Source organism: Rhamphochromis longiceps, linkage group LG3, assembly GCF_057381845.1.
Source record: "Rhamphochromis longiceps isolate RC_006_pf linkage group LG3, R_longiceps_female_GT1.1, whole genome shotgun sequence".
Taxonomy (NCBI): domain Eukaryota; kingdom Metazoa; phylum Chordata; class Actinopteri; order Cichliformes; family Cichlidae; genus Rhamphochromis; species Rhamphochromis longiceps.
In genome coordinates this window covers 26,499,856-26,525,876 of record NC_140559.1, presented here as the reverse complement: position 1 = coordinate 26,525,876, position 26,021 = coordinate 26,499,856, and the positions used below count along the sequence as shown (strand labels likewise).

Below are 26,021 nucleotides of genomic sequence, written 5' to 3'. Positions count from 1 at the left end.
GGCCGCCGTGCTTGTGGGGGCAGTTGGTCCAGCCCCATAGCCACCTGTATCAACACACTGAGAGATTTATTTAATATCATTTTCATCACTGTTAAATAGACTAGCAGGCAAGACGCCCACCTTTGCACTGCAGACTACATGCCAGTCTCCCAACACACTCCTCTCTGAGTTTCCGCTTTAAACTCCAACATCATTCACACCCTAGTCATTCAACACCTTATTTGTAGTATCATAATCAGCAAAATCAGCGTTTTACTTACAGGCATGTATCATTGTTTGCAAATCAAAATTATAAAACTCAAAAACACGCTAAACAGGAAGCAAAGTCCTCTGTGCGCGTCACAGCTCATTTGCATGTTCACACACCGTCTAAAAATAGCTCGCAGCGCTGCAGCTGCACGTCACACACAGGGTCACACAAAGCTCAGACAAAACTCTTTTATTTTATATTACAAAGACGTCTTATATTCACAATCACTGACAGGCCTGACAGATTCAGCACCTAACAAATTTCGACAAATTTAAAATAACGGGTCTCACCGAAGAAAGTCCAACTTTTTTGTAGTCAATCAAACAGTATCTGTTACTTCTGGGAACAGTTTCTGACCTAACTTCTAAATCCCTAACTCAATTTAACTTTGTCCAAACAAGCACATGACACCATTTAAAACGGTGAGGAGATTCTAACTCCTAGCTTATTTCGGGATGCCCTGTACCCCACAGTTAAAGCCAAACTGAACTACCCCTGTTCGCCGACAGGTCAAGACCGCGCGTCCGCGGCCAGGAGGGGGCGTAACCCCCGGGCTATGTGCTTCTTAGCAGACTTCTGGGCTGCCGTCCTATAATAATTTTCACCTAACCGATTTTGAGAAATTTTACCATAACGGGTCTCACCGAAGAAAGATAACTTTTTTACGACCAATTAAACAGTCTCTGTTACTTCTGGGAACAGTTTCTGACCTAATTTGTAAAACTATTAACCAGTCTCTGTTACTTCTGGGAACAGTTTCTGTCCTAATTTCCCTACCAAACTACCTGAGCCTTCAGCTCAATATCCAGGGACTCAAACCCAACATTCTCTGTTACTTCTGGGAACAGTTTCATATTTCTTCAACTTCATTAAATACTCTTAAGCAACTTTAACTGCATAACACACGGTGATTCTCATCAAAATCAAAACAGACACTCTACCAGTAATTTCAGTGAGTAGACTTTAATTTAGTCATATCCAATTTGGCACATTTTGGAAATAATTCAACAGGTAGTGCCTTACCTTTAGATAAGCCGGCTTTTGTCCACTCAAATCAGACCACTGGCTCGTGCCTGTCCGTTCGACAACCTCGGACCGTCCAAACTTTTAAATTCCACCCCAATACCACAGGACGAGCCCCCAAGCTGTTAAGGTTCAAAATATTGGGGATGGAGACAAGAGAAAAAACCACAATAACAACACGGGTCCGGCCGGGTTGAGTCAAACGATGATTTAATGATCACACACGTGGGAGATGGACACTGATGCAGACAGCCTCAAAATCTCAAAATGGTGGAGCATTGCTCAAACTTTTATAACCTCTGGTGCCTCCACCTTATCATAAAAAGCCTAAACATTCACATGCTCTCTCTCACACAGCGCCTAAGCTACGACCTTGGCTCCCTGTTTATCTGCTCCTGCTGAAATGGGGCAGAAAACTCCAGCACACTCTGTTCTCTTCTACTCAGACAAATTAGACAATAACCTTCTGCGAACAGTATTTCTTATAACTCAGCAATATAATGCATCATAAAACAATATCATTCATTCACAACAAGTCAGCAATTTAATGTAATGCAAATCAGTTTAACTAATGCAATAGTTATCAGCTTCTTCTAATTCAGGAGAATAATGCAAACTAAAACTACATAATAATTCACAATCTTTAATTAGGGGTATAACATGGCATAAAATAATATCATAATTTTACAGTGGGAACTAGTGTGTTAGCGCAGTTAGCTCGTTAACGTGTTGGCCGTCTAGCCCCACACACGGGGCGATCGGCGGTAGCTCGTTAACGGAGATTTGCCGTGTTGTGGCGTTAAGGTCATTTCAACGAGATTAACCTGAAAGCACTAGTGGGAACACAACGAATATGACTGCACATTTACGCAGACATCATCCTAGTGCAAAGACCAAAACAACAAGCATGCTACTAACTTTAGCCGAGTCATTTAGACAGCTGTTAGCACATGATTCTCCTTATGCTGCTGAGAATATAGCCCAGAAGAAGCGGATAGTATAGCTTTTATTTTGGACAGAGACATTTCTCTGTAATAAACTCTCTTTTCCAAAGATGAGTGATTCCTCAATCAGATACAGGGCTTGCAATATCGCTAGCCCGACGTCCTGGAGCTAGCGATTTTTTTCAGTCGGGCTACCAAAATCTATCTCTGCCCTGCCCGTCGGGCTATTGTAGGAAGGAAAAATATATGTCAATGCTTTTGCATTCTTTCAGAAATGTAGCTGGGTAATTATGTCATTGGCATCGGTGAGCCACTGTCAATATGTGACATATTGAAATCACGTTTGAATTTGCGCTTGTTTTTTTGCTTTCACTTTGCAATCGCGCGAACTGTGTATAGAGAGCGACAGCACTGATCTGTGAGTGATGATAATTTGTGCACCAATTCCTCTGACATCGTCTTATTAATCGTTAGCTTACTATGCAAACATGACAAGTGAAATCTCCTGCAGCTTAAACATGTGAGAGGTTGATCGCGCAGAGAATCGCTGAGCTTATGTGAGTCCGTGTGTAAAAGCATTTCAGTTCTGCTGAGCCAAATAAGACAGGTCAGGGTGAAGAAGTGACAGCCAAAGAAAAGCTTACCACAAAACGGAGAAGTTATGACAAATCAGACTATAAGGCAAAAAGAAAGTGCAGCTTTATGGTTTCATGGACAAAAGAATTTCTGTGGCTGCAATATGACGAGCTATATAACCAGGGCTGCACATAAGTGGTCCGCAGGTGCGCATTCGCTGTCAAAATAAAAAACACGCACAAGGGTTAGGGTTAAATTTAAAAACTGTACTTTTGAGTTAAAATATATATTTATAATTTTAATAAATGACAAATTAAAAAGGCATGAACATTTTTTTTGTATCGAAAAAATATCGAACCGTGACACCAAAGTATCGAACCGAACCGAACCGTGAATTTTGTGTATCGTTGCACCCCTAATATATATATATAATGTTCTTCCTCTACAACCCCCCCCCCCCCCCCCCCCCCCCCAAATTTTTGCACATGTCGAGGAGCGTGTCAGGCCACATTTCACTGTGTGTTATACTTGTATAACTATGCATGTGACAAATAAAGAACCTTGAACCTTGAACCTTGAAATACAGGCGACCAATAAAGCCAGTTGAACAAAAAATCTGTTTATTCTTCTTTCAACATGTTGAGGTGATGGGTCAAAAGAAATGATTGTGACATATGGTGTCTCTGACTGCGCTCCCATCTTGTATGTCCGTGGGAGGGTCAGGATGTTCATGGTTTGGATCACTGCTGATGTTTGGTTCAGAAGGACAGTGTTCTCCTCTAATTGTGGCAATGTTGTGAAGAATCACACATGCCACAATAATGTCACATGCCCTTTCTGGGGTGACCCTGAGTCTTTGCAGGCACTGGAACCGGGCCTTAAGCATTCCGATAGTCATTTCAATTCTGGCTCTTGTCCTGCAATTAGCCAGATTATATCGCTGCTGTGGGCCCGGGTCAGGGTAAGGGGTAAGCAAATAGGGTAAACATGGATACCCCCTATCACCAAGCAAGTAGCCAGTGAACTCTCCTAAGACAGAAGGATACACTTCAGTTCAAATGTCCCTGAAGCAATTGGTCTTTATATATTTTAAAGTATTCTCAACTCACCATGTCCAAATTTTGTGCTCAGTGTACATTCACGGAATATTTGTGAGTCATGGACAGAGCCTGGCCACTTGGCTTCCACATTAGTGATAATGTTGGCAGCATCACATATGATCTTCACAGTGCAGAGAACACAAATTAGCATCCATTACTATAATGAAATAATTTGTTAGTTTGAAATGCTACAGGGAACTATGTACCTGTACATTAATGCTGTGGAAAGACTTCCTGTTCACATAGTCTCCTTCATTTACTGAAGGAGCAATGATTGGAATGTGAGTGCCATCTGTACAGCCAATCACGCCTGGGAACCCTGAAAATAAATGTAAAATTTAAGTAGTAGTTCAAGTATCACCACATCATGAATTAAGTTTTGTTCATCCTGCTACCTGCAATTTTGTGGAATCCCTCTTTGATGAATCTTGTGGGTCTATGACCGGGGAACACCACAAACCAGTACAGGAGACGTTTCAGTGCAACTGTAACATTCCTGACTGCCCGACAGATGGTAGCCTTGGAAACGTGCTCAGCGTCATCAATATTATACAGAAAGCTCCCGTTTGCAAAAAACCGAAGTGCAATACAAATAATATGTACAGAACTGAGAGAATGTCCGCGATGTGTCACATGCGTAATATATGGCCTGAGGATGTTATCCAAATAACTTATAGATTGTGCTGAGAAACGGTAACGTTCACACAGAAAATCATCAGGAAATGATAAAATGTCCAAACGCGCTCTGATCACTCTCTCCCGGCGGAGAGCTCTGCGGAGAATTTGGGCTTCACGATCTACTGGCTCTTCAAGGAAGGGGCACGCCATGTCCGACACTTCCTACTGTCAGGTTTCCGACAAAGGGGCGGAGACAGTCAGGGTTAGTTGTAGTAAACCTACTAGGGGGCAGGTTAGCTTCACGGAGTGTGTCGTCATAGTGACTCACTCAGGCTTCAGCTGAACTCGCTTTGTGAAACCGAAAACCCAGAGTTTTCGTTAACTCAGGGTATACTTACTCAGTTTTTCCACTAAACCGGCTTCCTGAAATAGGGCCCAGCACAACACCTGGAGCTAAGGGGGCAAAACAAACGCATGAGTGCTGCTGTTTGACTGAGGAAGAATAAAGTAGTCGTGGTAATCCAATCACATGACCACTTAAAGACAAAGCAACAAGGTGATATATACCAGTTTTTAAATTGTGTTGATAGGCCACGTAAAACCAGAGTCATGATAAACAATATATACGCAGCGTTTTTCCTCAATAGTTTCGTCACGTTTACTGTCTGACAGCGCAGCGAGACCTCTGCTTATGAGAGAGAGAAAGAAAAACAGGGCAAGTTTTAGGAGTGAGGGCGAGAGAGAGAGAGAGAAAGACAGCAGAAAAAGAGAGAGCGCGAGTTTTGAGATGTGAGAGATTTGTGACGTTTAGCGTGTTTGGAGTGTGTAGTTAGTGTGTAGTGTTGTGGATAGTTTTGTGTTGTGTCAGAACAATGAGGCGACTGCTGTCTCCAAGTATAAAACAGGAGTTATACACCTGCTGCTGTCAGACCTGCAGGTATCAGGCTGTGATGTTCTCCTTTAACCCTTTACAGCCGATCGGAGCGGGCACGCTCTGTTTTGCGTAACTATTTTTAAATCCCGGTAGCTCTGCAACCACGTAAGCTAGCGCAATCATTTTTTTTGCATATGAAACTGGAGGAGTTGTACTTACATCTTATGCCATCAGCTTGTCCTAGGTCACAGTTTCCTTCCACATATAGCTTTGCAAAAACTGCATAAAAATCACTTGCAGCAACAAAAACATGATATTCCAGAAACACGCTTCGCCGATCCGATCAGCTGTTTGTAACACTTCCTACGTCCATCAGCGCGAACTATCACATGACCGCATGACCTGCCCGAAACCGGAAGTGACGTCATTTTGCGGAAATGTAGTTTTTTACGATCGGGGCCTTATTAGCCTATACTTGTGTTTTAAAAAGTTATGTTTGAGTTTATGACTTTCTGTGTTGTTTCTGGGATGCTTAGGACTCATATTGCACTGCTGGAAATAGTTTATTTTGATGCATATGCTGTTATTTTGCAAATTTGCACTATAATATTTATTTTCGTTTTTCCTGCAGTATATAAAAATTGGTGTATTTCAAAAATAAAACTATGAAGACACTCAAAATAAATTTCCTGTGGTGGGAAACTAGTTTGTGCAACTTTTTTGTATTTACAGTTTTGAGGGATAAGCCTCTTAAATTTCTCTAACTAGAAATATATGTTAAAAAAACAAAAACGATTTTCAATTTTTTTGTAGTTTATTGCACTTTTTTGCAATTTATGTAATTACTATGCACCTAATGCAGACATATTATTAAAGTTTGGGCTATAATGGTTGTATTGATGTATAGCAACTTGAAATGCTCCCAAAAATGGCTCCACAGCATGTAAAAATATAATATAAGCTCTGGCGGACTTGGTTCTATGGTAGGTCTTAAAGGGTTAAAGTGGACAGAAATTATGTTTTTGGAGTGGCACAAATAATTTTTGTGGCATCTTATTGAATGCAGAACAGCTGATTGTTCTGTAAATAGTTTGAAATGGTTATTTTAAAAAATCAAGGTAAAAGGTAAATGGGTGCAAATAACTGTGTTGTTTGCAAAACTTGTGCATAGGATTTTAAAATTGACAAGTTATATTTGCATTTAAAGTTATGAAATATGATTCAATAAACATGTTTGTGGTTGTTACAGTAAAATATATAACTTTTTCAACTCTGATTTTATGTTTTTTGTCTGATTTTAGATTAATTGTGTTAATACAGTATGTCAAAACGAAAACATAACTGTAAATTCAGACACGTGAGGTTGTGCTGAAAAGGACCAAACAAGGCAAAGTAAATAGTTTTTAAAGGTAAAATGTGGAGGGAAAATCAAAAGTAGTTAAAAATGGACCCCAGAGGGTTAAACGTTTTTTTAAAGTAACGCAATTGTTACTTTTCAAGTATTAATTACTTTTAGAATATTGTAACTCAGTTACTATTTTTGAAGAAGTAACTAGTAACTATAATTAATTACTTTTTCAAAGTAACTTGCCCAACACTGCTGAGGACACAGTTTGACAGTTAATTGTCTGCTATCCAAGGACTTTCTTCTATACACAGACTACACAACTACTATCACCACCACTGTGCATTATTTAACTTTCTGGACCAGAGTCCTGCATTTTGGGTCATATATATATATATATATATATATATATATATATATATATATATTAGGGGTGCAACGATACACAAAATTCACGGTTCGGTTCGGTTCGATACTTTGGTGTCACGGTTCGATATTTTTTCGATACAAAAAAATGTTCATGCATTTTTAATTTGTCATTTATTAAAATTATAAATATATATTTTAACTCAAAAGTACAGTTTTTAAATTTAACCCTAACCCTTGTGCGTGTTTTTTATTTTGACAGCGAATGCGCACCTGCGGACCACTTATGTGCAGCCCTGGTTATTTAGCTCATCATATTGCAGCCACAGAAATTCTTTTGTCCATGAAACCATAAAGCTGCACTTTCTTTTTGCCTTATAGTCTGATTTGTCATAACTTCTCCGTTTTGTGGTAAGCTTTTCTTTGGCTGTCACTTCTTCACCCTGACCTGTCTTATTTGGCTCAGCAGAACTGAAATGCTTTTACACGCTCACTCACATAAGCTCAGCGATTCTCTGCGCGATCAACCTCTCACATGTTTAAGCTGCGGGAGATTTCACTTGTCATGTTTGCATAGTAAGCTAACGATTAATAAGACGATGTCAGAGGAATTGGTGCACAAATTATCATCACTCACAGATCAGTGCTGTCGCTCTCTATACACAGTTCGCACGATTGCAAAGTGAAAGCAAAAAAAACAAGCGCAAATTCAAACGCGACTTCAATATGTCACATATTGACAGTGGCTCACCGATGCCAATGACATAATTACCCAGCTACATTTCTGAAAGAATGCAAAAGCATTGACATATATTTTTCCTACAATAGCCCGACGGGCAGGGAAGAGATAGATTTTGGTAGCCCGACTGAAAAAATCGCTAGCTCCGGGACGTCGGGCTAGCGATATTGCAAGCCCTGTATCTGATTGAGGAATCACTCATCTTTGGAAAAGAGAGTTTATTACAGAGAAATGGCTCTTTCCAAAATAAAAGCTATACTATCCGCTTCTTCTGGGCTATATTCTCAGCAGCATAAGGAGAATCATGTGCTAACAGCTGTCTAAATGACTCGGCTAAAGTTAGTAGCATGCTTGTTGTTTTTGTCTTTGCACTAGGATGATGTCGGCGTAAATGTGCAGTCATATTCATTGTGTTCCCACTAGTGCTTTCAGGTTAATCTCGTTGAAATGACCTTAACGCCACAACACGGCAAATCTCCGTTAACGAGCTACCGCCGATCGCTCCGTGCATGGGGCTAGACGGCAAACACGTTAACGAGCTAACTGCGCTAACACACTAGTTCCCACCCATGTAAATGAGCATTGCATGGCACATCCAACATACTGTTTTACTTTAGTCCATGACTCGCTTACCTTCAGGGTCATACGTCACATGAAAACCAAAATAATTCCAAACGCCAGATCTGAATGAGGTTCAATTTGCCTGTTGCAAGTAGAGCTTAACTTCTGTCTCGCTAGCTTGCCCTGCTCTCTTCCTTCTGACTATGCTGTCTGTGTTGAGCGCTCAGTGGATCTGCGCTCGACAGTGCAGCCTAGGCGGAGTAGTCGAACACAGATTCACTGAGCGCTCAACACAGACAGCATCGTCGGAAGGAAAGTTGATAAAATAAATTACAAATGTTGTATTGTTCGATACATATGCGTACCGAACTGAAAGCACTGTATCGAACGGTTCAATATCGATACGAATATCGTTGCACCCCTAATATATATATATATATATATATATGCTAAGCTAGATATATGGAATTATGTAGCAAAGAAAAAAATACATAATTCTAAATATGCCTTATATCATAGACTCCTCAGTCACGGTTTGCTTTGTTGACTGCACTGCAGTCTGGCCTTCTCTCAATGAGCTTCACGATGTAGTCCAAGCAGTGTTGGGGAGTAACGGAATACATGTACCGCCGTTACATATTTAAAATACAAAATATGAGTAACTGTATTCCATTACAGTTACCGTTTAAAAAGGTGGTATTCAGAATACAGTTACTTTGTTGAAAGAAATGGATTACACTGCGGTACTTTCCTGTTTCATTTTGTCGCGGGTCAGGACTGTTTGGGTTTTGTTTGACAGCTACGTTCTGTTGTTCCAGGCGGCAGCGTTACAGTTGCCATGGTTACAGGGCGACACTCTCTCTCTCTGCGACTGTGTGTTTCCTGGGTGAGAGAGCGCCTTTTCGTTGTTGTTGTTGTTGTGCTAAGCTAACAGGCAGAATGCTACAAGCGTAGCTCTAAAGAATGTAGCATCATGGGCAGTGTAGTCCGTGTTGCAGGGAGAATGGACTGCCATACACGTTATGGGTCTGTGAGCGTGAGGAGGGAGAAAAAGGGGAGTGGAAAGGTACGAGCTGTCATCGAGGAAAAACGGGAGCTGGAAGCATGTAAATATAATAATAACCACTGCAGCCAAGAAGAGTGCCTGACGAGCCCAGTTGTAAGTAAGCTATTAAGACTCGACTGTACACCGTGTTCGTGTTTTCCTCCGAAAACAATAAGTTCCGTCTGAGCAGCCTTTCAACTCTTCTCTACGGAGCCCCTCTGATGACATGGTACAAAAAATAAATAAATTGTGGCCACGAAATAGGTATAACGTGCCCACGAAATACTTATTTGTGGCCACGAAACACTTGATGATATATATATATATTATCCCAGGGCACATTCACTAGAACCTGCGTCAGCCCTAGTACGGAGTCCTTGCTGTTGGTGATGTCCTTAAGGTGAGTGTATTATATTTTATATTTATTTCATATTGTTATCCCGCAATTCGGCAGTTATTTATTCAGACCTATATTGTTACTATGTTCTAAATGGTATCTGCTGACGTTTCAAATGTTGTATCCTCATGTTGTTAGTACACGTTGTTTTGTTGTGCTAATATGTAGCCGTAAACTCATTTTTAACTGTAGGACGTGCGGCGGCCCCGCAGCACACTTTCAAAGTAGAGCAAGGCTGAAGGCTACTAATAAACGAGGTATGTTCAACATAAAACCTTAGTTCTCTGTGTCACGAAGGTGTCTCTCTTTTACCCTGGCCACATCACCATACTAGCTGGTGCAACTAATCTGGTCTGGACAATAATAACAGTTTTAGATGGAAAGCATCTTAAAATTGCCTTTTTTTTGCTGAACATCTCCTTTGAAAGTAGCATCATGTGAGTCACACTTGTTAAGGTAATACATGCTAAATGAGCCGTAGCTTTCAACGCATTATCGGATGAAGCCTTGCAGTTACAGTAGCTCACTGCGGTTATCACGTTGCCAAGGGAACTAATAAAGCATACAGTGATCGGAATGATTTTGTATTGATGCAGGTTGTCATTGCTCATGCTGAACTACTTAAACTCCAAGTAGACAATCGCTCCATTCCTCATTACCATAGATAATATCTAAGTAATAAAACAATCATTATCAAATTCTGATTTGCCATAGATAAAGTGATTTTATAGGTAGGCTATCATGTAAAAATCTGCTACATAAAATTTATAACTGAGTGTAAAAATACTAATTTCATTTTCATGTGGTTTAGAGGTCAGCTATGGATACTCGGCTGCGAGAATTCTTAACAGAGCGCAAAGTTGAAGAAGATGTGATCAAGAAACTTGAAGATGAGAATGTAAGCCACTGCAGCTGTTGCTGTGTGCGTGCGTGTGTGTCTGTGTGTTTGTTTTTGAACGGAGAGCCGCAATCCACAATTTACTATGCACATTCTAAAAGAATTTATTGAATTTCATATTTGTGTTTAATCAGTGACATTAATTAATGACGTGATATGTTTAAAGAGTAATTTTAAAAGCAATTTTTGTTCATCTTATGTTGGACAAATGTGTACCACATTACCAAAAGTATCTGTTATCAAAAGTAGATAGCAAAAAACAACTCTAAAATATGCAGTTGTATGTATTCATTGGTTTTTTAATATTGACAATTTTATTAATTTGTTATTTATATTTTTCAGATTGATGAAACTGTCATTCCCTTAATGACAGACAGTGACCTGGCAAAGTACATCCCCAAAGTTGGCGATAGAGTCTCCACTGTGGCCTTCTGCAGACAAGCAACACTGTCACGGACGTCACCATCCAGGAAAGAATCTATACTCTCAAGGCTACGACAAAGACTGACAGGAGCTGAGGGAATGCCTCCTAAAAAGAAATTGTCTCAGTGGGCAGAAAATACAAATGCAAAACGAACAGTTAGACGAATTGAGGTTGGCTGGATGGATTTTGATGAGTCGAAGGGTGGGTTCAAACAGGTGAAGTCTGTAAGTGGTGGTGGAACAAGGCATTTATCTGTAGATAAAAATGAAACAGTGTCAAATATCAAACTTATGGCTGAAAATCTGTTTTTCCCCAATGGCACCTCAAAAAAAACCAAAAGTCTTTCACACTATTCAACTCATATTGAGAGCTCACAGATGCATGTGGATGCTTCCAGTACAGTTGATGAGTTGTATAAGCAAAGTAAAGTCAAAATTCTGCGACTTTATCTGTGTACCAGAAAGAAAACACAACAGCAGCCCCAAGACGTAGAGGCCGATCATGCAATAACCCAGCCCTCTGTGGTAGATCTCACTGGCAATGAACCTAATCAGGCCGCTGATGATCTGTTGGTGGAAAACATAAATTCAGAACCATCAAACTTTGTAATTAATGATGGAGCTTCCATAAGTGGATATTTGGAACTGAATGACACATTACCATGGGATGGTCTGCCAAATGTAGGTGAAAGTGAAGATTCTGATGCAGTTGTTATTATTAGTGGGGATAACAGGGTGGATATTAGTGTGGTTGAACTAAACCCTGAAACACTGTTTACAGAAAAAGAGTCTGATCCACCTCATCACACATTGTCTCTCTCACCGGGGCTGACAGGAGAGGCCAATATTCCTGACCAAGCACCCCCTGAACCACGATCTTGTCCCGTAATACTAACTGTTAGAAGAGGTCATTGTCTTACTGATTTGATCAGTGCCTTTAAGGACTCAAACATTATTTCATCTGAGGTCAATATCAAAATGTTGTTACCAAATGGAGAGCTTGAACAGGGGGAAGGAAGTGGTGTTTTGCGGGACTGCCTGACAGAATTTTGGATGGATTTCTATGACAGCTGCACATTGGGAGTTGAGGTGAAAGTCCCATTCATCCAGCATGACTTTCAGTGTGAAGAATGGCAGGCTATAGCTAGAGTGTTTGTTGTAGGGTGGAAGCAAGCTGGTTACTTCCCAGTGAAGCTTGCAATACCCTTTCTGGAGGAGATATTGTACGGCTCAACAACCAGTAGTTTAAAAGATTCCTTTCTTTTGTACGTCTCACAAGAAGAGCGATCTGTTCTCCTGAAGGCTTTGGATGACTTCAATTCAGTGGATACAGATGAATTGCTGGAAGTACTTGATGCACATGAGTGCAAGCAGGTTCCTACCAAGGACACACTGCTCCCTGTTTTGGCACAGATAGGACACAAAGTACTTATTCAGGCCCCAATGTTTGTAATCAAGTGCTGGCGTCCCGTTGTGGGTTCTGTAGCTGGTTTACTCCCACCAGAAGGACTGCATCATTTCATAGCAGAAAAAAAACCGACTGTAAAAACAGTGAAGGAGCTTCTAATCTTTCCAGAGGAGATGACAGCTGCCCAGTCAACAGTTTCTCGTTACCTGAAAAGGTACATTGGAGAAATTGATTTCAATTATCTTCAGCTTTTCCTGCGGTTCTGTACAGGATCCAATCTGTTGGATAAAGCCATACTAATTGAGTTCATAGAAACTACAGATTTCCTCCGCAGACCACAATCCCACACATGTGGATGTGTACTAAAGCTGCCCCTTGGTTATCACAGCTATCCAGACTTTCGCAGTGAATTTAACAGCATTCTCGCAAGCTCTATGTGGGTGATGGATGTGGTGTAGGTCAGTGTTACCCAACCTTGGTCCTCAAGGCACTCTGCCCTACACGTTTTAGGTTTTCCACCCTAACAGTTCATAGAAACACGGGTGTAGTTAACAGTAACATGAAGGAATGAATGTGAATGTTCAATAGACTGGGTGGTTAAGTTCTCTTAACAGTGTAGCCCGTTGTGCCTTTTTCATGTGCAGCCTTTTTTTTCATCTGGTCAGTAAGTGCTTTCTTAGTTTCTCCCCCCAATTAAAATAGTAAGCTAAAGGGAATGTTCAGGTTTTTTAAAGTGGAGTTACCTGTAGTAGACAGCACTTAGCACTCTGATTTTGCAGAAGCAGCGGTGAGTGTTGGGGACAAAATAAGGCAACAAATTGGTTGGGGAATGAGACCACAAAACAACACCAGTTGAAAATACATATACATATTTAAATAACATTTTCAGTGCTTCACCTGGTAGGAATCCGTACACTAAACATAGAAGTGCATCTGTTCCTGCTGCACACATTGTTACTGTGTTTTTGGCTAGTGCCAAAATAAATTACTAATTTTAACATTCTAATACTTTTTTACTACAGGAAGAGTAACAAATATTTCCAATATAGCATACAGTAACAGTTCTACAAACTGGAAGATTGCTGAGTGCTGTCTACTGTATATACATACATAAGTACAACACCATTACAAATACCATATTCCAACTGATTAAGCATGTTCTATATTACAGTTTTTGCCCGTTGCTTGAACACTATAAACCCATGCTTAGACTAAAGTAACACAACGTGAAGCTGTTGTTACCATACCTCAAACACATGTACCCCTACCTTAAACAAAAGCGCTGCTTTGCACCCCAGTACCAATCATGCAACACACCTACTCCCTCATGCAACACACATGGTCCTGCATGCTACACTCTATTTCATACATAAGACACTTCGCTCACAAAATGAAATCTCAGGGTGCCATTCGGAAAACACATGTATCCAAAATACAAAACACATCGGGTAATTGCAACCACTCAAATACACACCTGAAGGCACCTACTTGCAAAACCGAACACCAATTAGCCAACTACAAAAAGCCTATACTGTGAACACAAAAAACCATGACAATTGTGCATAAGTGGGCTCATGGATCCCGCCGTCTGTTGGGGTCTGGCCACAGGACCTCATCAACATCGCAAGCAATGTCCTCTCCCGCTAGGCACCGGGATAAATATCCTCTTCCTCTCCCTCCATCCATGCTTGCAAAGTTCTTGAAATGGCTACGCTGAGGTGTTTTTTCTATTGCAGTACTATTGTGTTGTTGTTGTTTTTTTTGCTTTATCTGAATTCATGGTACTGCAATGTACAATATTGAGTAGGTCTATTTGCGTTTTTGGTTGTTTGGGAATGTGTCTCCTGTAAATGTGCCTTCTGAATAAACAATGGAAATCAAGGACTGCAGTGTTTTATGTACAGAAGACTAGTGTGTTCCCCCTGATCTGTAAGTGTTTGCATATGATGCAAGTATGTGTCATTTTGTCAACAGAGTTACATTTTGACAAAGGAATGTTAGGTTTTGACACCAGAGTTTAGGTTTTGGGAGTAGAGTTTTAATTTGGCACAGATGTGAATGGTATATTTCCCAGTGTTGTGTCATGTGTACTTGTGTGTACAGTTTTGGCACAGCGAGCGGGGTTTTGCAAAATGTGTTCAAGCAGTGGGCAAAAACTGTAATACATATCCCATATGGCTTTAGTTTGTCATAAGAGTCTATGTGCCACACAAAGTTAGGCCCCTGAGCAAAATATTGCCTCCTTCTGAGACGTCTGGTCTGGCAAACCTGGGAACCTACTGGGTCCAGTAAAGAGATGAGGATCCTGACGTCTTCTTTCCTGATCGCAATGCCGTGTTGTTTGCACTTTGTAAACATCCACCGATAACCGTGATCCTTCCCAGGCCCTTGCAGTTGGTTCACAATAAAATCTATCCCGGCGTCCAGGTCGTACTTACGTCTGTAAAGCGACTTGGCTCTCAATATCCGGTTTAAATGTCTCTCCGTAATGATGGTTCCTTGCATTGCCAGGCTTTTCAAAATGCATTTGTAGCTCATTCCCAGCCTGAAATAAAACTCAATCAGACTGTCTCTGTCCATGGTGTATTTAGCCTACTTTTATGCTTGTGTCTCTACGCAGCTGTCCAGGAATTCTATCAATAAGATGTGCGCACGTTATCTATTTCGTGGCCACAAATGCGTAATTCGTTGCCACGTTATACCCAATTCGTGGCCACAAATAAGTATTTTGTGGGCACGTTATACCTGTTTCGTGCCCTCGAAATAGTATTTCGTGGCCACAAATAAGTATTTCGTGGGCACGTTATACCTATTTCGTGGCCTCGAAATGATATTTCGTGGCCACAATTTATTTATTTTTTGTACCATGTCATCAGAGGGGCTCCGTACTTCTCTCTGTCTCTCGCAAGAAAAGTTGACCCACACAACAAAGTAAAGCTATTTTTCGGCTACGAGCCGACAGGGACCCCGCCGTATTAGTCAGAGGTCCCTTTACTACAGTTCGGAGTCGCGGACCTTCAGTAATAGTAATAAATCACACAGCAATAGTACATTCGGGTTGTTGTAAAAAGCATGATAATATATTAATTAATCCAAAGTATTCAGAATACCTTACTGTCATTGAGTAACGTAACGGAATACGTTAGAGAATACATTTTGGGGCATGTATTCTGTATTCTGTAATGGAATACCTTTTAAAAGTAACCTTCCCAACACTGAGTCCAAGTGTATAAAACCCCTGTGATTTGTGTATATAGACTGTTCCACGGACCCCCTCTAACCACTGCTAAGATGGTACATTCCTCCCATCCTTTGTTTGTGTTTGCGCTGGTTCACCGTGATAGCGCTGGTGGAGCTGGGCTGTTGTACTGAACATGTGTAGTGCATGTGCGTGAATGATAAGTAAGTGCCTTGTATTTGTTTGTTCTATGGTTGTAACTTATCATATACTTAGCTATGTACATTGGGTGATGCTTAGTAGAGTTTTCCAGCTGTTCGTGTAGCCACGAGACAATGTATATTTGTTGTGAATTTTAGCACTACGGTTAGCATTTACAGGATATTGTTTTGTAGTGATATTATACAAAGGATCCTGTTTTTGCAATGCCCTTTGTTTTAAAACTTCATCTCCTCTTGCTGCGACCCCAGGGCATTTCTTTTGGCCTGCTGGTTTGGAAAATCCAACAGTTCATCTATATGTAAACAAGGCACTTAAACTGGGACAGAGTGCATTCCTCAGTGCAGTCTGCTAAAAGATCACACATCATTAATTATGTGCCTTTAGGTATATATGGTTAAACATTTCCTAATGCAAATAACTACATGTAGTATTCTACCATGGGCAAACTTATATCACTAAAGGATTCTAAATGTCTAGTGTTTAATGGACCTGTCAAAAGTATGTTGAGATTAGACTGAAGATTGTTAGATTCTAATATTATTTTATGCCATGTTATACCCCGAATTAAAGATTGTGAATTATTATGTAGTTTTAGTTTGCATTATTCTCCTGAATTAGAAGAAGCTGATAACTATTACATTAGTTAAACTGATTTGCATTACATTAAATTGCTGACTTGTTGTGAATGAATGATATTGTTTTATGATGCATTATACTGCTGAGTTATAAGAAATACTGTTCGCAGAAGGTTATTGTCTAATTTGTCTGAGTAGAAGAGAACAGAGTGTGCTGGAGTTTTCTGCCCCATTTCAGCAGGAGCAGATAAACAGGGAGCCAAGGTCGTAGCTCAGGCGCTGTGTGAGAGAGAGCATGTGAATGTTTAGGCTTTGTATGATAAGGTGGAGGCACCAGAGGCTATAAAAGTTTGAGCAATGCTCCACCATTTTGAGATTTTGAGGCTGTCTGCATCAGTGTCCATCTCCCACGCGTGTGATCATTAAAATCATCGTTTGACTCAACCCGGCCGGACCAGTGTTGTTATTGTGTTTTTTTCTCTTGTCTCCATCCCCAATATTTTGAACCTTAACATTTTGGGGGCTCGTCCTGTGGTATTGGGGTGGAATTTAAAAGTATGGACGGTCCGATGTTGTCGAACGGACAGGCACGAGCCAGTGGTCTGATGTGAGTGGACAAAAGCCGGCTTATCTAAAGGTAAGGCACTACCTGTTGAATTATTTCCAAAGTGTGCCAAATTGGATATGACTAAATTAAAGTCTACTCACTGAAATTACTGGTAGAGTGTCTGTTTTGATTTTGATGAGAATCACCGTGTGTTATGCAGTTAAAGTTGCTTAAGAGTATTTAATGAAGTTGAAGAAATATGAACGTAATAATGTTGGGTTTGAGTCCCTGGATATTGAGTTAAAGGCTCAGGTAGTTTGGTAGGGAATTGGCTAGGTATATTTTAGAAAATTAGACTAGAAACTGTTCCAGAAGTAACAGAGGCTGGTATTGGCCGTAAAAAAGTTACCTTTCTTCGGTTGGACCCGTTATGGATAAATTTTTCAAATTATGTAGGCGAAAATTATTATAGGACGGCACCAGAAGTTGCTAAGAAGCGCATAGCCCGGGGGTTACGCCCCCTCCTAGTCGTGGACGCGCGGCTTTGACCTGTCGGCGAACAGGGTTAGTTCAGTTTGGCTTATCTGTGGGGTACAGGGCATCCTGAAATAAGCTAGGAGTTAGAGTCTCCTCACCGTTTGGAACGGTGTCATGTGCTTGTTTGGACAAAGTTAAATTGAGTTAGGGATTTTAGAAATTAGGTCAGAATCTGTTCCAGAAGTAACAGATACTGTTTGATTGATTACAAAAAAGTTACCTTTCTTCAGTTGGACCCGTTATGGTTAAATTTGTCGAAATTTGTTAGGTGCTGAATCTGTCAGGCCTGTCAGTGATTGTAAATATAAGACGTCTTTTGTAATATAAAATAATAGAGTTTTGTCTGAGCTTTGTGTGACCCTGTGTGTGACGACAGCGCGCTGCAGCGCTGTGAGCTATTTTTAGACGGTGTGTGAAGATGCAAATGAGCGGTGACGCGCACAGAGGACTTTTGTTGCTGTTTAGCGTGTTTTTGAGTTTTATAATTTTGATTTGCAAACAATGATACATGCCTGTAAGTAAAACGCTGATTTTGCTGATTATGATACTACAAATAAGGTGTTGAATGACGTTGGGTTTTAAAGCTGAAACTCAGAGAGGAGTGTGTTGGGAGACTGGCATGTAGTCTGCAGTGCAAAGGTGGGCGTCTTGCCTGCTAGTCTATTTAACAGTGATGAAAATGATATTAAATAAATTTCTCAGTGTGTTGATACAGGTGGCTATGGGGCTGGACCAACTGCCCCCACAAGCACAGCGGCCGAAGCAAATTAAGATAAGATAAGATAAGATAACCTTTATTAGTCCCACACGTGGGAAATTTGTTTTGTCACAGCAGGAAGTGGACAGTGCAAAAGTTATGACGCAAAAATTAGAATACAATAAGAATAAATACAGTACACAGCTGTACAGAATAGAATAAAATAATATACTATATACAGTAGAATAAAATAGAATAAAAATATACAATAAGATAAAAATAGAATACGAATACAAATACTATATACAACTGAGTAAAAATACAACGATGCCAGAAAGGATTATTGCACTTAGTGTTATTGCACATGTGTGGATGTGTGTGTTTGTTCAGTTAAAGTCTTTGTTGTGGAGTCTGACAGCAGTGGGGAGGAAAGACCTGCGAAATCTCTCCGTCCCACACCGTGGGTGCCGCAGTCTCCCACTGAAGGAGCTGCTCAGTGCTGTCACAGTCTGCTGCATGGGGTGGGAGATGTTGTCCATCAGGGATGACAGCTTAGCCGCCGTTCTCCTGTCACTCACCACCTCCACTGGGTCCAGAGGGCATCCTAGAACAGAGCTGGCCCTTCGGATCACCCTGTTCAGTCTCTTCCTGTCCCCAGCAGAGATGCTGCTGCCCCAGCAGACCACGCCATAAAAGATAGCAGAAGCCACAACAGAGTCATAGAATTTCTTCAGGAGTGGGCCCTCCACTCCAAACGACCTGAGTCTCCGCAGCAGGTACAGCCTGCTCTGCCCTTTCCTGTAGAGGGCGTCTGAGTTATGAGTCCAGTCCAGTCTATTGTTCAGATGAACACCAAGGTACCTGTAGCTGTCCACAGCCTCAATGTCCATACCTTGGATGTTCAGTGGTTGCAGTGGAGAATGCTTGTGCCTGCGGAAGTCTACCACCAGTTCCTTGGTTTTACTGGCGTTGATCTGGAGGTAGTTCAGCTGGCACCAGTCCACAAAGTCTTGGGTCAGACCTCTGTACTCCTTGTCGTCCCCATCAGTGATGAGGCCGACTAAAAATAAAATAACAATCTCATAAGATGAAGATCAGGGACCAACCCAGAAGTCACTGACACTTCACTAGCTGTAAACTATTGGTTCAGGAATAAGTGATGGCACTGAACTTTCTACTTCACAAAAGTCAATTTATTTAGGAAATCTGAGGAAGTACTGATTTTATTTGGAGACACAAAGGAACATTTGGCACTTCCCTCATCTCACATCTGTTTCATTGTTGCACCCAATCATTCTACAACTGAAATGCCTTGGACTGTTAACCATTTCAGGCAAGTGGAGTGAACCATATTTTGCTAGACTCTCATCAGATTGGGGCTTCCTTTTATTGATCTTTGGAGAGAAGTCTTCATTACTGGTATTATTCAGGTCTTGTTCACATGTTTGCCCCAGGGTTTCTCAGCCAAGAGGAGCTTAAACCCCAGATACTGTGAGTTCTTTTCACACATTGAGATCACTGATAACTTTTAGCAACGACGTGATCTCGTAGAAACAATTAGGTGTTATGGATTCAACTATAATTGCGACTCTTATTTTTTACTTTACTGGAAAAGATTTCTGCATTTTACCCATATTTTATTTTTAACTCGAAATCAAAATTCCAGATTCTACTACATGTTGGTTTTGCACCAGATAGGATGACAGATTTCAGGTGGCCCTGTGTCTTTCTCTATTACATCTGCCACTGCATCTCGATAATCTTTGTGTGGCTTCTAGTGGGTCCTGACCCTCTCATATTTTGAAAAATCTATGTTTGAATCTCCCTCAATAATTGTGTTAAGAATTCTCTCCACCTTTGTCAAAAGTTGTGTATTAGGAAAAAGTGAAATAAACATAAGTATAAAGTCCTAATGTGTAGAGCACACATTAATAAATTAGTCATGTTCCCTGTGAAAGTAAATGAGCCTAATTCTTAAAGACCCCTCAAATTATTTACTAGATGTTTATTTTTTGAATAAAATAAAAATCTGAGTTTAACAAAACATTTTAATTGTAAATATCAAGCTTACCTTTCTTTCTTCCATAAAATGTGCTTGTGGGCACGCCAGCCATTTTGAAAAGGTGGGAAAAACAATTGGCAAGGCCACACCCCCACACATGGGATATAATTTTAAAGGTTCTGTTGTCCTCTCTAAGAAACATCAGGACTTAGAGGAGTGGCAAGTAGAGTATGAGAGCTACAAGCAAAAACTAAATGTGTACTACAGTGCGCAAAAATGAATTACTGGGCCATCAGGGGGTCTTGAGGGACATTTATAAAACAAAAAATCCCACAAACCTTAAAAGTGCACTTGAAAAGCTCACACAAGAAGGTTAACCTAGCTTACCTAGAAGACCTCATCAGGGGGAGCACGCTCCCCCTCGTTGAAGAGCTCACCCACTTAACTCGCATCCCAAGAAAACAGCTAACCCCAGATAAGGCAGCGTGATGCATCCCGAGATAACAGGACTGGGACATCTAAATAAAGGTGTGAAACAATCGCCTTCAAAAGGTTATCAATTAACTTTAACCAAAATTAGGAACACTCGGTGCGGCAAGAGTTAATAGTTATTAGTCTCTACACCCAAGGATAACCAGAAGAGCATGATTGATATGATGGAACTGAGATTTTGTTACACTTAATTTTTGCAAAACACAAATAAAATTAAACTGAAACTAAGGATTTTCAGAAAATAAAAACTACACTAAACTTGCAAAGAATTGGTAAAAACTAATTACAACTGGCAAAAAATTGAAAATCTGGAGTCGAAACTAAATAAAAAATAAAACCTAATGAAAATGGCGAAACGTTCAAAACCCTGGTGCAGAGATTGGCAAATCTGACCAGGAAAAGTATGAGATGGATTGTCAGGACAGTCAGCGTTAAAGCCACTTTTGACAGTCCATACTAGGATGGCATTGGACATCTTCGGGGCGGAGGAGGGTTGGTGTGACCAAGGTGTGGTTTGGCTTGTTGTATGTATATTTGAGATCATATGGCTCTGGATGGACCAGTTACCAGGGCATGGAAGGAGGACAGACTCATTAAAGGAGGAGAAGGAACTTGCTGGGATTGGAGATCCTCTGGGTGAGTGGTTGATTAAAAGCATGCATAAAATAGAAGTTATCTGTTGTTATTGATTGGTAATAGATTGATAATTGGCCACATTTACAGCTGTATTGACTTGTTGTGGACGTAGTCGACTTCAGGTTTAAACACTCTAATTAACAGGTTGAAAATAGTGACATTAAAGGAAGAGTATGCAGCGCCACCCTGTCAGACGCCAGTGTTGGTGGAGCTCACTGATGAATCAGGTGAGCTGGATTCATGGCTGATTTAAAACTAAGATCCCCCTGCTGTGGTCAGTAAGGGGAGAAAACGGGGAAATAAAATCAAAAATAAAAGAGGCATTTATAAACATTTAGGTGTCAAGTGAAACGGGACAAAAGGGGGTGTTTTACTGTTATTTTCAATGTCAGCATTATTATTGTATGAGAATCATGCAACAAACATTGCATCGATGATCATTTATTAAAGCTTTTGACCTTATACTAACATCTGTGTTCCTGTGATTGTTATAACCTCTGATGAATCTTCTATTTACAGGTGTTAGGATAATGATACAGTTTTTCATTGCAGGTGTAACCATGATCATTTTCATACATATTGCAACTTGTTGCTCATTGTAGAGTTGTGCTCAAGTTAATAAGGGTTAAAAGCTACAGTCAGCGTGAATGTCTGACTGATCTATTGAGGGAAAAGGCTTCGAGCATAGAAGGCCGCACGCGCTTACAAAACACTGATATCATGTTATTCTTTGTGATCTTTTCTTAAATTATGTCTTTAAGGTTAGTTTAAATAGTGGCAGTTAATTAAACGACATTTATTAAAATATTAAATACCTGAGTCAGAACGTTACACGCGGATCACCTTAAGAGTCTGGGAAACTTTGTAGCTGCCTAACTTTTTTTGAATGTTCTAGCTCCGTTGATTTGACACATTGGAATGTGTCAAAAAAGGGGGGGGGAAATTGAGCTTTAACATCAAACAAGGATTATTTGAACATTTTATAACTTCATTTGTGTCTTTAATAATTTAGGAATGGTAAAGCTTAAGCTAATAGCGGTCCGAGAAGACGGACCTTTTAGAGAATCAGTGAAAAAGCATAAACTATCACTTTCATGTTTAATCATTACTCATTGAAATGAACTGAATAGCGTTTAGAAGATTTGTAAATTTTTTGTCTTTTGTTAAAAAGAGGGGTTTCAATAATTTTCAGACACACCTTGCAAATGTGCTTATAACGAGTTGGCACTCGGCCTTTTGAAGGTCAGAAGCTTCGTTCGGCGTGACTGTCCGGACTGATAAAGTGTAGGAAATGCCTTGAGTGCAGAGGGCTAAATGCAAACACGCTTACACACACATAAGATATGATTAGAATAAGTCCCTGGGACATTCTGAATGTTTTAGACCAATTCTGAATCACTAGAAGGTCAGTAGATAACAACATTAGATTATTAGGGTTAGGAGGAGAGGTGTTTTGGTTTTCTGTCTCTTACAGAGAAAGGAACAGACACCAGACGAGGTCACAGAGATGCGAGGATCCTCCGTAGCAGAGACAGACACAGTGACTGCCGAGACATCAACTGGGTCCAAGGGTCATGGCGTTTGGGCTCCAGCTAGTCACCACAAAAGGATGGATCCCATAAACACAGCAATAACCATGAAGGGGTTGGCGGAAATCCGGGAACACCAGACCAACGAAGTTCGAGAGGCTTTTGGGCAAAAAGGGGACACCTTCCTGTTCCTTTTTCTGGAGGATACACAGATCGTTGTTTGAAATCGGGGCAGAATAATCCCCTGATCTGTGCCACGACTGAAGGGTTGTCTAACCCCTAAGGTTGAAGAGTGAAGAGCAGAGGATCACCCAACTGGACGACACTGGTAGCTGCAGCAATAAAATAAAGGCTGAAAGCTGTGGGAGACCTGGGGAGTGTCATCTGTACTCGCTATTGTTGGAATAATAGTTTTTCTTGCATCTGAACTGCGCAAACATAGAGGTCATCCCACATATGGTTCGCCCCTCAGGGGGACAAAGGACCTCAGGAGTGAGAAGAGATGAACCCGGCCACACTGAACTGAAGGGTGTTGGTGAGGTCATTATTCTAATGACCTCATCAGTAGGGCTGAACGATATATCGCATTTGCGATAATATCGCGACATGATCAAGTGCAATTTTCTAACCGCAAAGGCTGCGATTATACTGCGATTATAAGGCTGTCCAAATTACTACCATATCCCAGAATTCATAGCGCGGCCCAGCCAAACTCCAGTTTCCAGCAATGGCGGCCGCTACTAAGTTTTAAAATTACTCATACTAATCTTTCTGGGTCACAAAATAAACTTTTAACATATTTTCAGGCGAGAAAGTAGTTGTGTAAACATCAAATATCTGCTCGGTTTATCAAGATATCCCATATTTGCAAAAGTGCTTCGACGTTTTCAGAGGCGTCTGCTACCCACCAGCTCGACAGCTAGCCGGGAGCTCGAGGATTACTGATGCGGCCGAGAACGGCACAACTCCCGGCACATCATTTTCAGATCACCGCGGAGTTTCGCTGCTCGGGTTAAACGTAATATATAAGTCACTTAGACAACCTAAAAATGTTATTGTTGGGCTTTTTTCAGTGTTTTGTTTGTTCGTGAGTAAATCGGTTTGGCTGAGATTAAAGTTATTAGATTAGATAAAATAAAACTTTATTAATCCCCCGGGTGGGTTCCTCCTTGGTTTTCACACAGCTGACTAAACGTCAAACAGAAAACTTATTAAACAGAAGTATGAGACAGTCGAGAATTTACACCAGTGTCTGGTTATATTTTAGATAGCAAGAAGCAGACGGCCGAGTTTATTAAACTCCACCGAGACAGCGGTGACGCTAATCAGAACTAGCCTTCTGATTAGCTAATCAGAAGGCTAGACCGTCCAATTTCACGCCTTTAAACTTTAAAGGCGTGTTTGTGTGTGTGTTTATACAATTGCTATTATGTTTGCACTTTATGTGTAATGTTACTGACTGCAGAGATCAGTAAGATGTGTGTATTTTTTATTTATTAGTTTTATTTATTTAATATTATTTTTTAATTGAATGACTGTCTAGTAGTTCACAGATGTCGAAAAACTGAGTGTGGTAAAGCCACTGATTTTTTTTTATGTATATTTCTGCAATCTGCACATTGTACTGACTTTCATTTTAATGTTTACACCAGGGTTCCTTGTCAGCACTTTATGCTCAGATGTTTGTAAGCTAAAAATAAACTATTGTGTATGTTCAAATATACTGTTGTGATTGAAGAAGTTAAATAAAAATGTCAGTCATCAATTCATGCATCACCTCATGTCATCATAACAGAGGTCTGTCTTCCAGGAAAGAACAGTTTAAAATTAATGTAATATAGTATTGGCCATACTATATGATGTATTGCTTGTCTTTGTTTAATAATACAGAAGACAAAGACCTTAAAAAATAATCGCATATCGCATCGCAATCGCAATATTGGGGCAAAAAATCGCAATTAGATTATTTTCCATAATCGTTCAGCCCTACTCATCAGGGGGAATTGTTAGATTCTAATATTATTTTATGCCATGTTATACCCCTAATTAAAGATTGTGAATTATTATGTAGTTTTAGTTTGCATTATTCTCCTGAATTAGAAGAAGCTGATAACTATTACATTAGTTAAACTGATTTGCATTACATTAAATTGCTGACTTGTTGTGAATGAATGATATTGTTTTATGATGCATTATACTGCTGAGTTATAAGAAATACTGTTCGCAGAAGGTTATTGTCTAATTTGTCTGAGTAGAAGAGAACAGAGTGTGCTGGAGTTTTCTGCCCCATTTCAGCAGGAGCAGATAAACAGGGAGCCAAGGTCGTAGCTCAGGCGCTGTGTGAGAGAGAGCATGTGAATGTTTAGGCTTTGTATGATAAGGTGGAGGCACCAGGGGCTATAAAAGTTTGAGCAATGCTCCACCATTTTGAGATTTTGAGGCTGTCTGCATCAGTGTCCATCTCCCACGCGTGTGATCATTAAAATCATCGTTTGACTCAACCCGGCCGGACCAGTGTTGTTATTGTGGTTTTTTCTCTTGTCTCCATCCCCAATATTTTGAACCTTAACAAGATTCTGTAACTTAACAAAGCTCTTTATGTTAACTGTTATTTTTTCTTGCCTTGTCAACTAAGGATTTATGGTGTGAAAGTTGATGCTAAGGTTGGAGGGAAAACACCAACAAATCACTCTTTACCTTGCTCAAAATGTTTGTGTGAAGACCATCTGGTTTTTGTGTCAGAACTCAGGATGTAGAAGATCTCTGAAAGATTTATTGATTTTGTGAGTGCTTTTTTTTATTGCCCTTGCTGAACAAAGGAATTCAACTGTCAGGACGCCGCCCCACCCAGTGGGCAGGGTCTGAACTGAAACATGTTGTCTGTCTATAAAAACTGTTACACAAAAATAATAAACTTTGAGTCAGTTTGGAATGACACCTAGAACAGTCTCTGCGTCTTCTTGTTCTTCCAAACTACTCCCGGTACTCTGGCCGGTACCGTGATTGCCCGTTGATCATGCATGAGAATATTTTAATTTT

The 26,021-nt window shown here is 40.4% G+C and overlaps 2 protein-coding genes across 2 annotated transcripts in view; one reads left to right on the top strand and one right to left on the bottom strand.

Moving 5' to 3' along the window:
* LOC146673690 (butyrophilin subfamily 3 member A2-like) overlaps positions 1-26,021 on the bottom strand; it is a 348,925-nt gene that overhangs the window by 97,497 nt on the left and 225,407 nt on the right. The gene's annotated exons all lie outside the window — the stretch shown is intronic.
* On the top strand, positions 11,538-13,231 carry LOC146673705 (uncharacterized). Its single transcript, XM_085400999.1, has one exon. The coding sequence runs from the start codon at positions 11,538-11,540 to the stop codon at positions 13,023-13,025; it is 1,488 nt and encodes a 495-aa protein (XP_085257125.1). The 3' UTR covers positions 13,026-13,231.

Coding starts and splice junctions, on each gene's coding strand:
- LOC146673705 (XM_085400999.1), top strand. CDS start 11,538: ATGCATGTGGATGCTTCCAGTACAGTTGATGAGTTGTATAAGCAAAGT.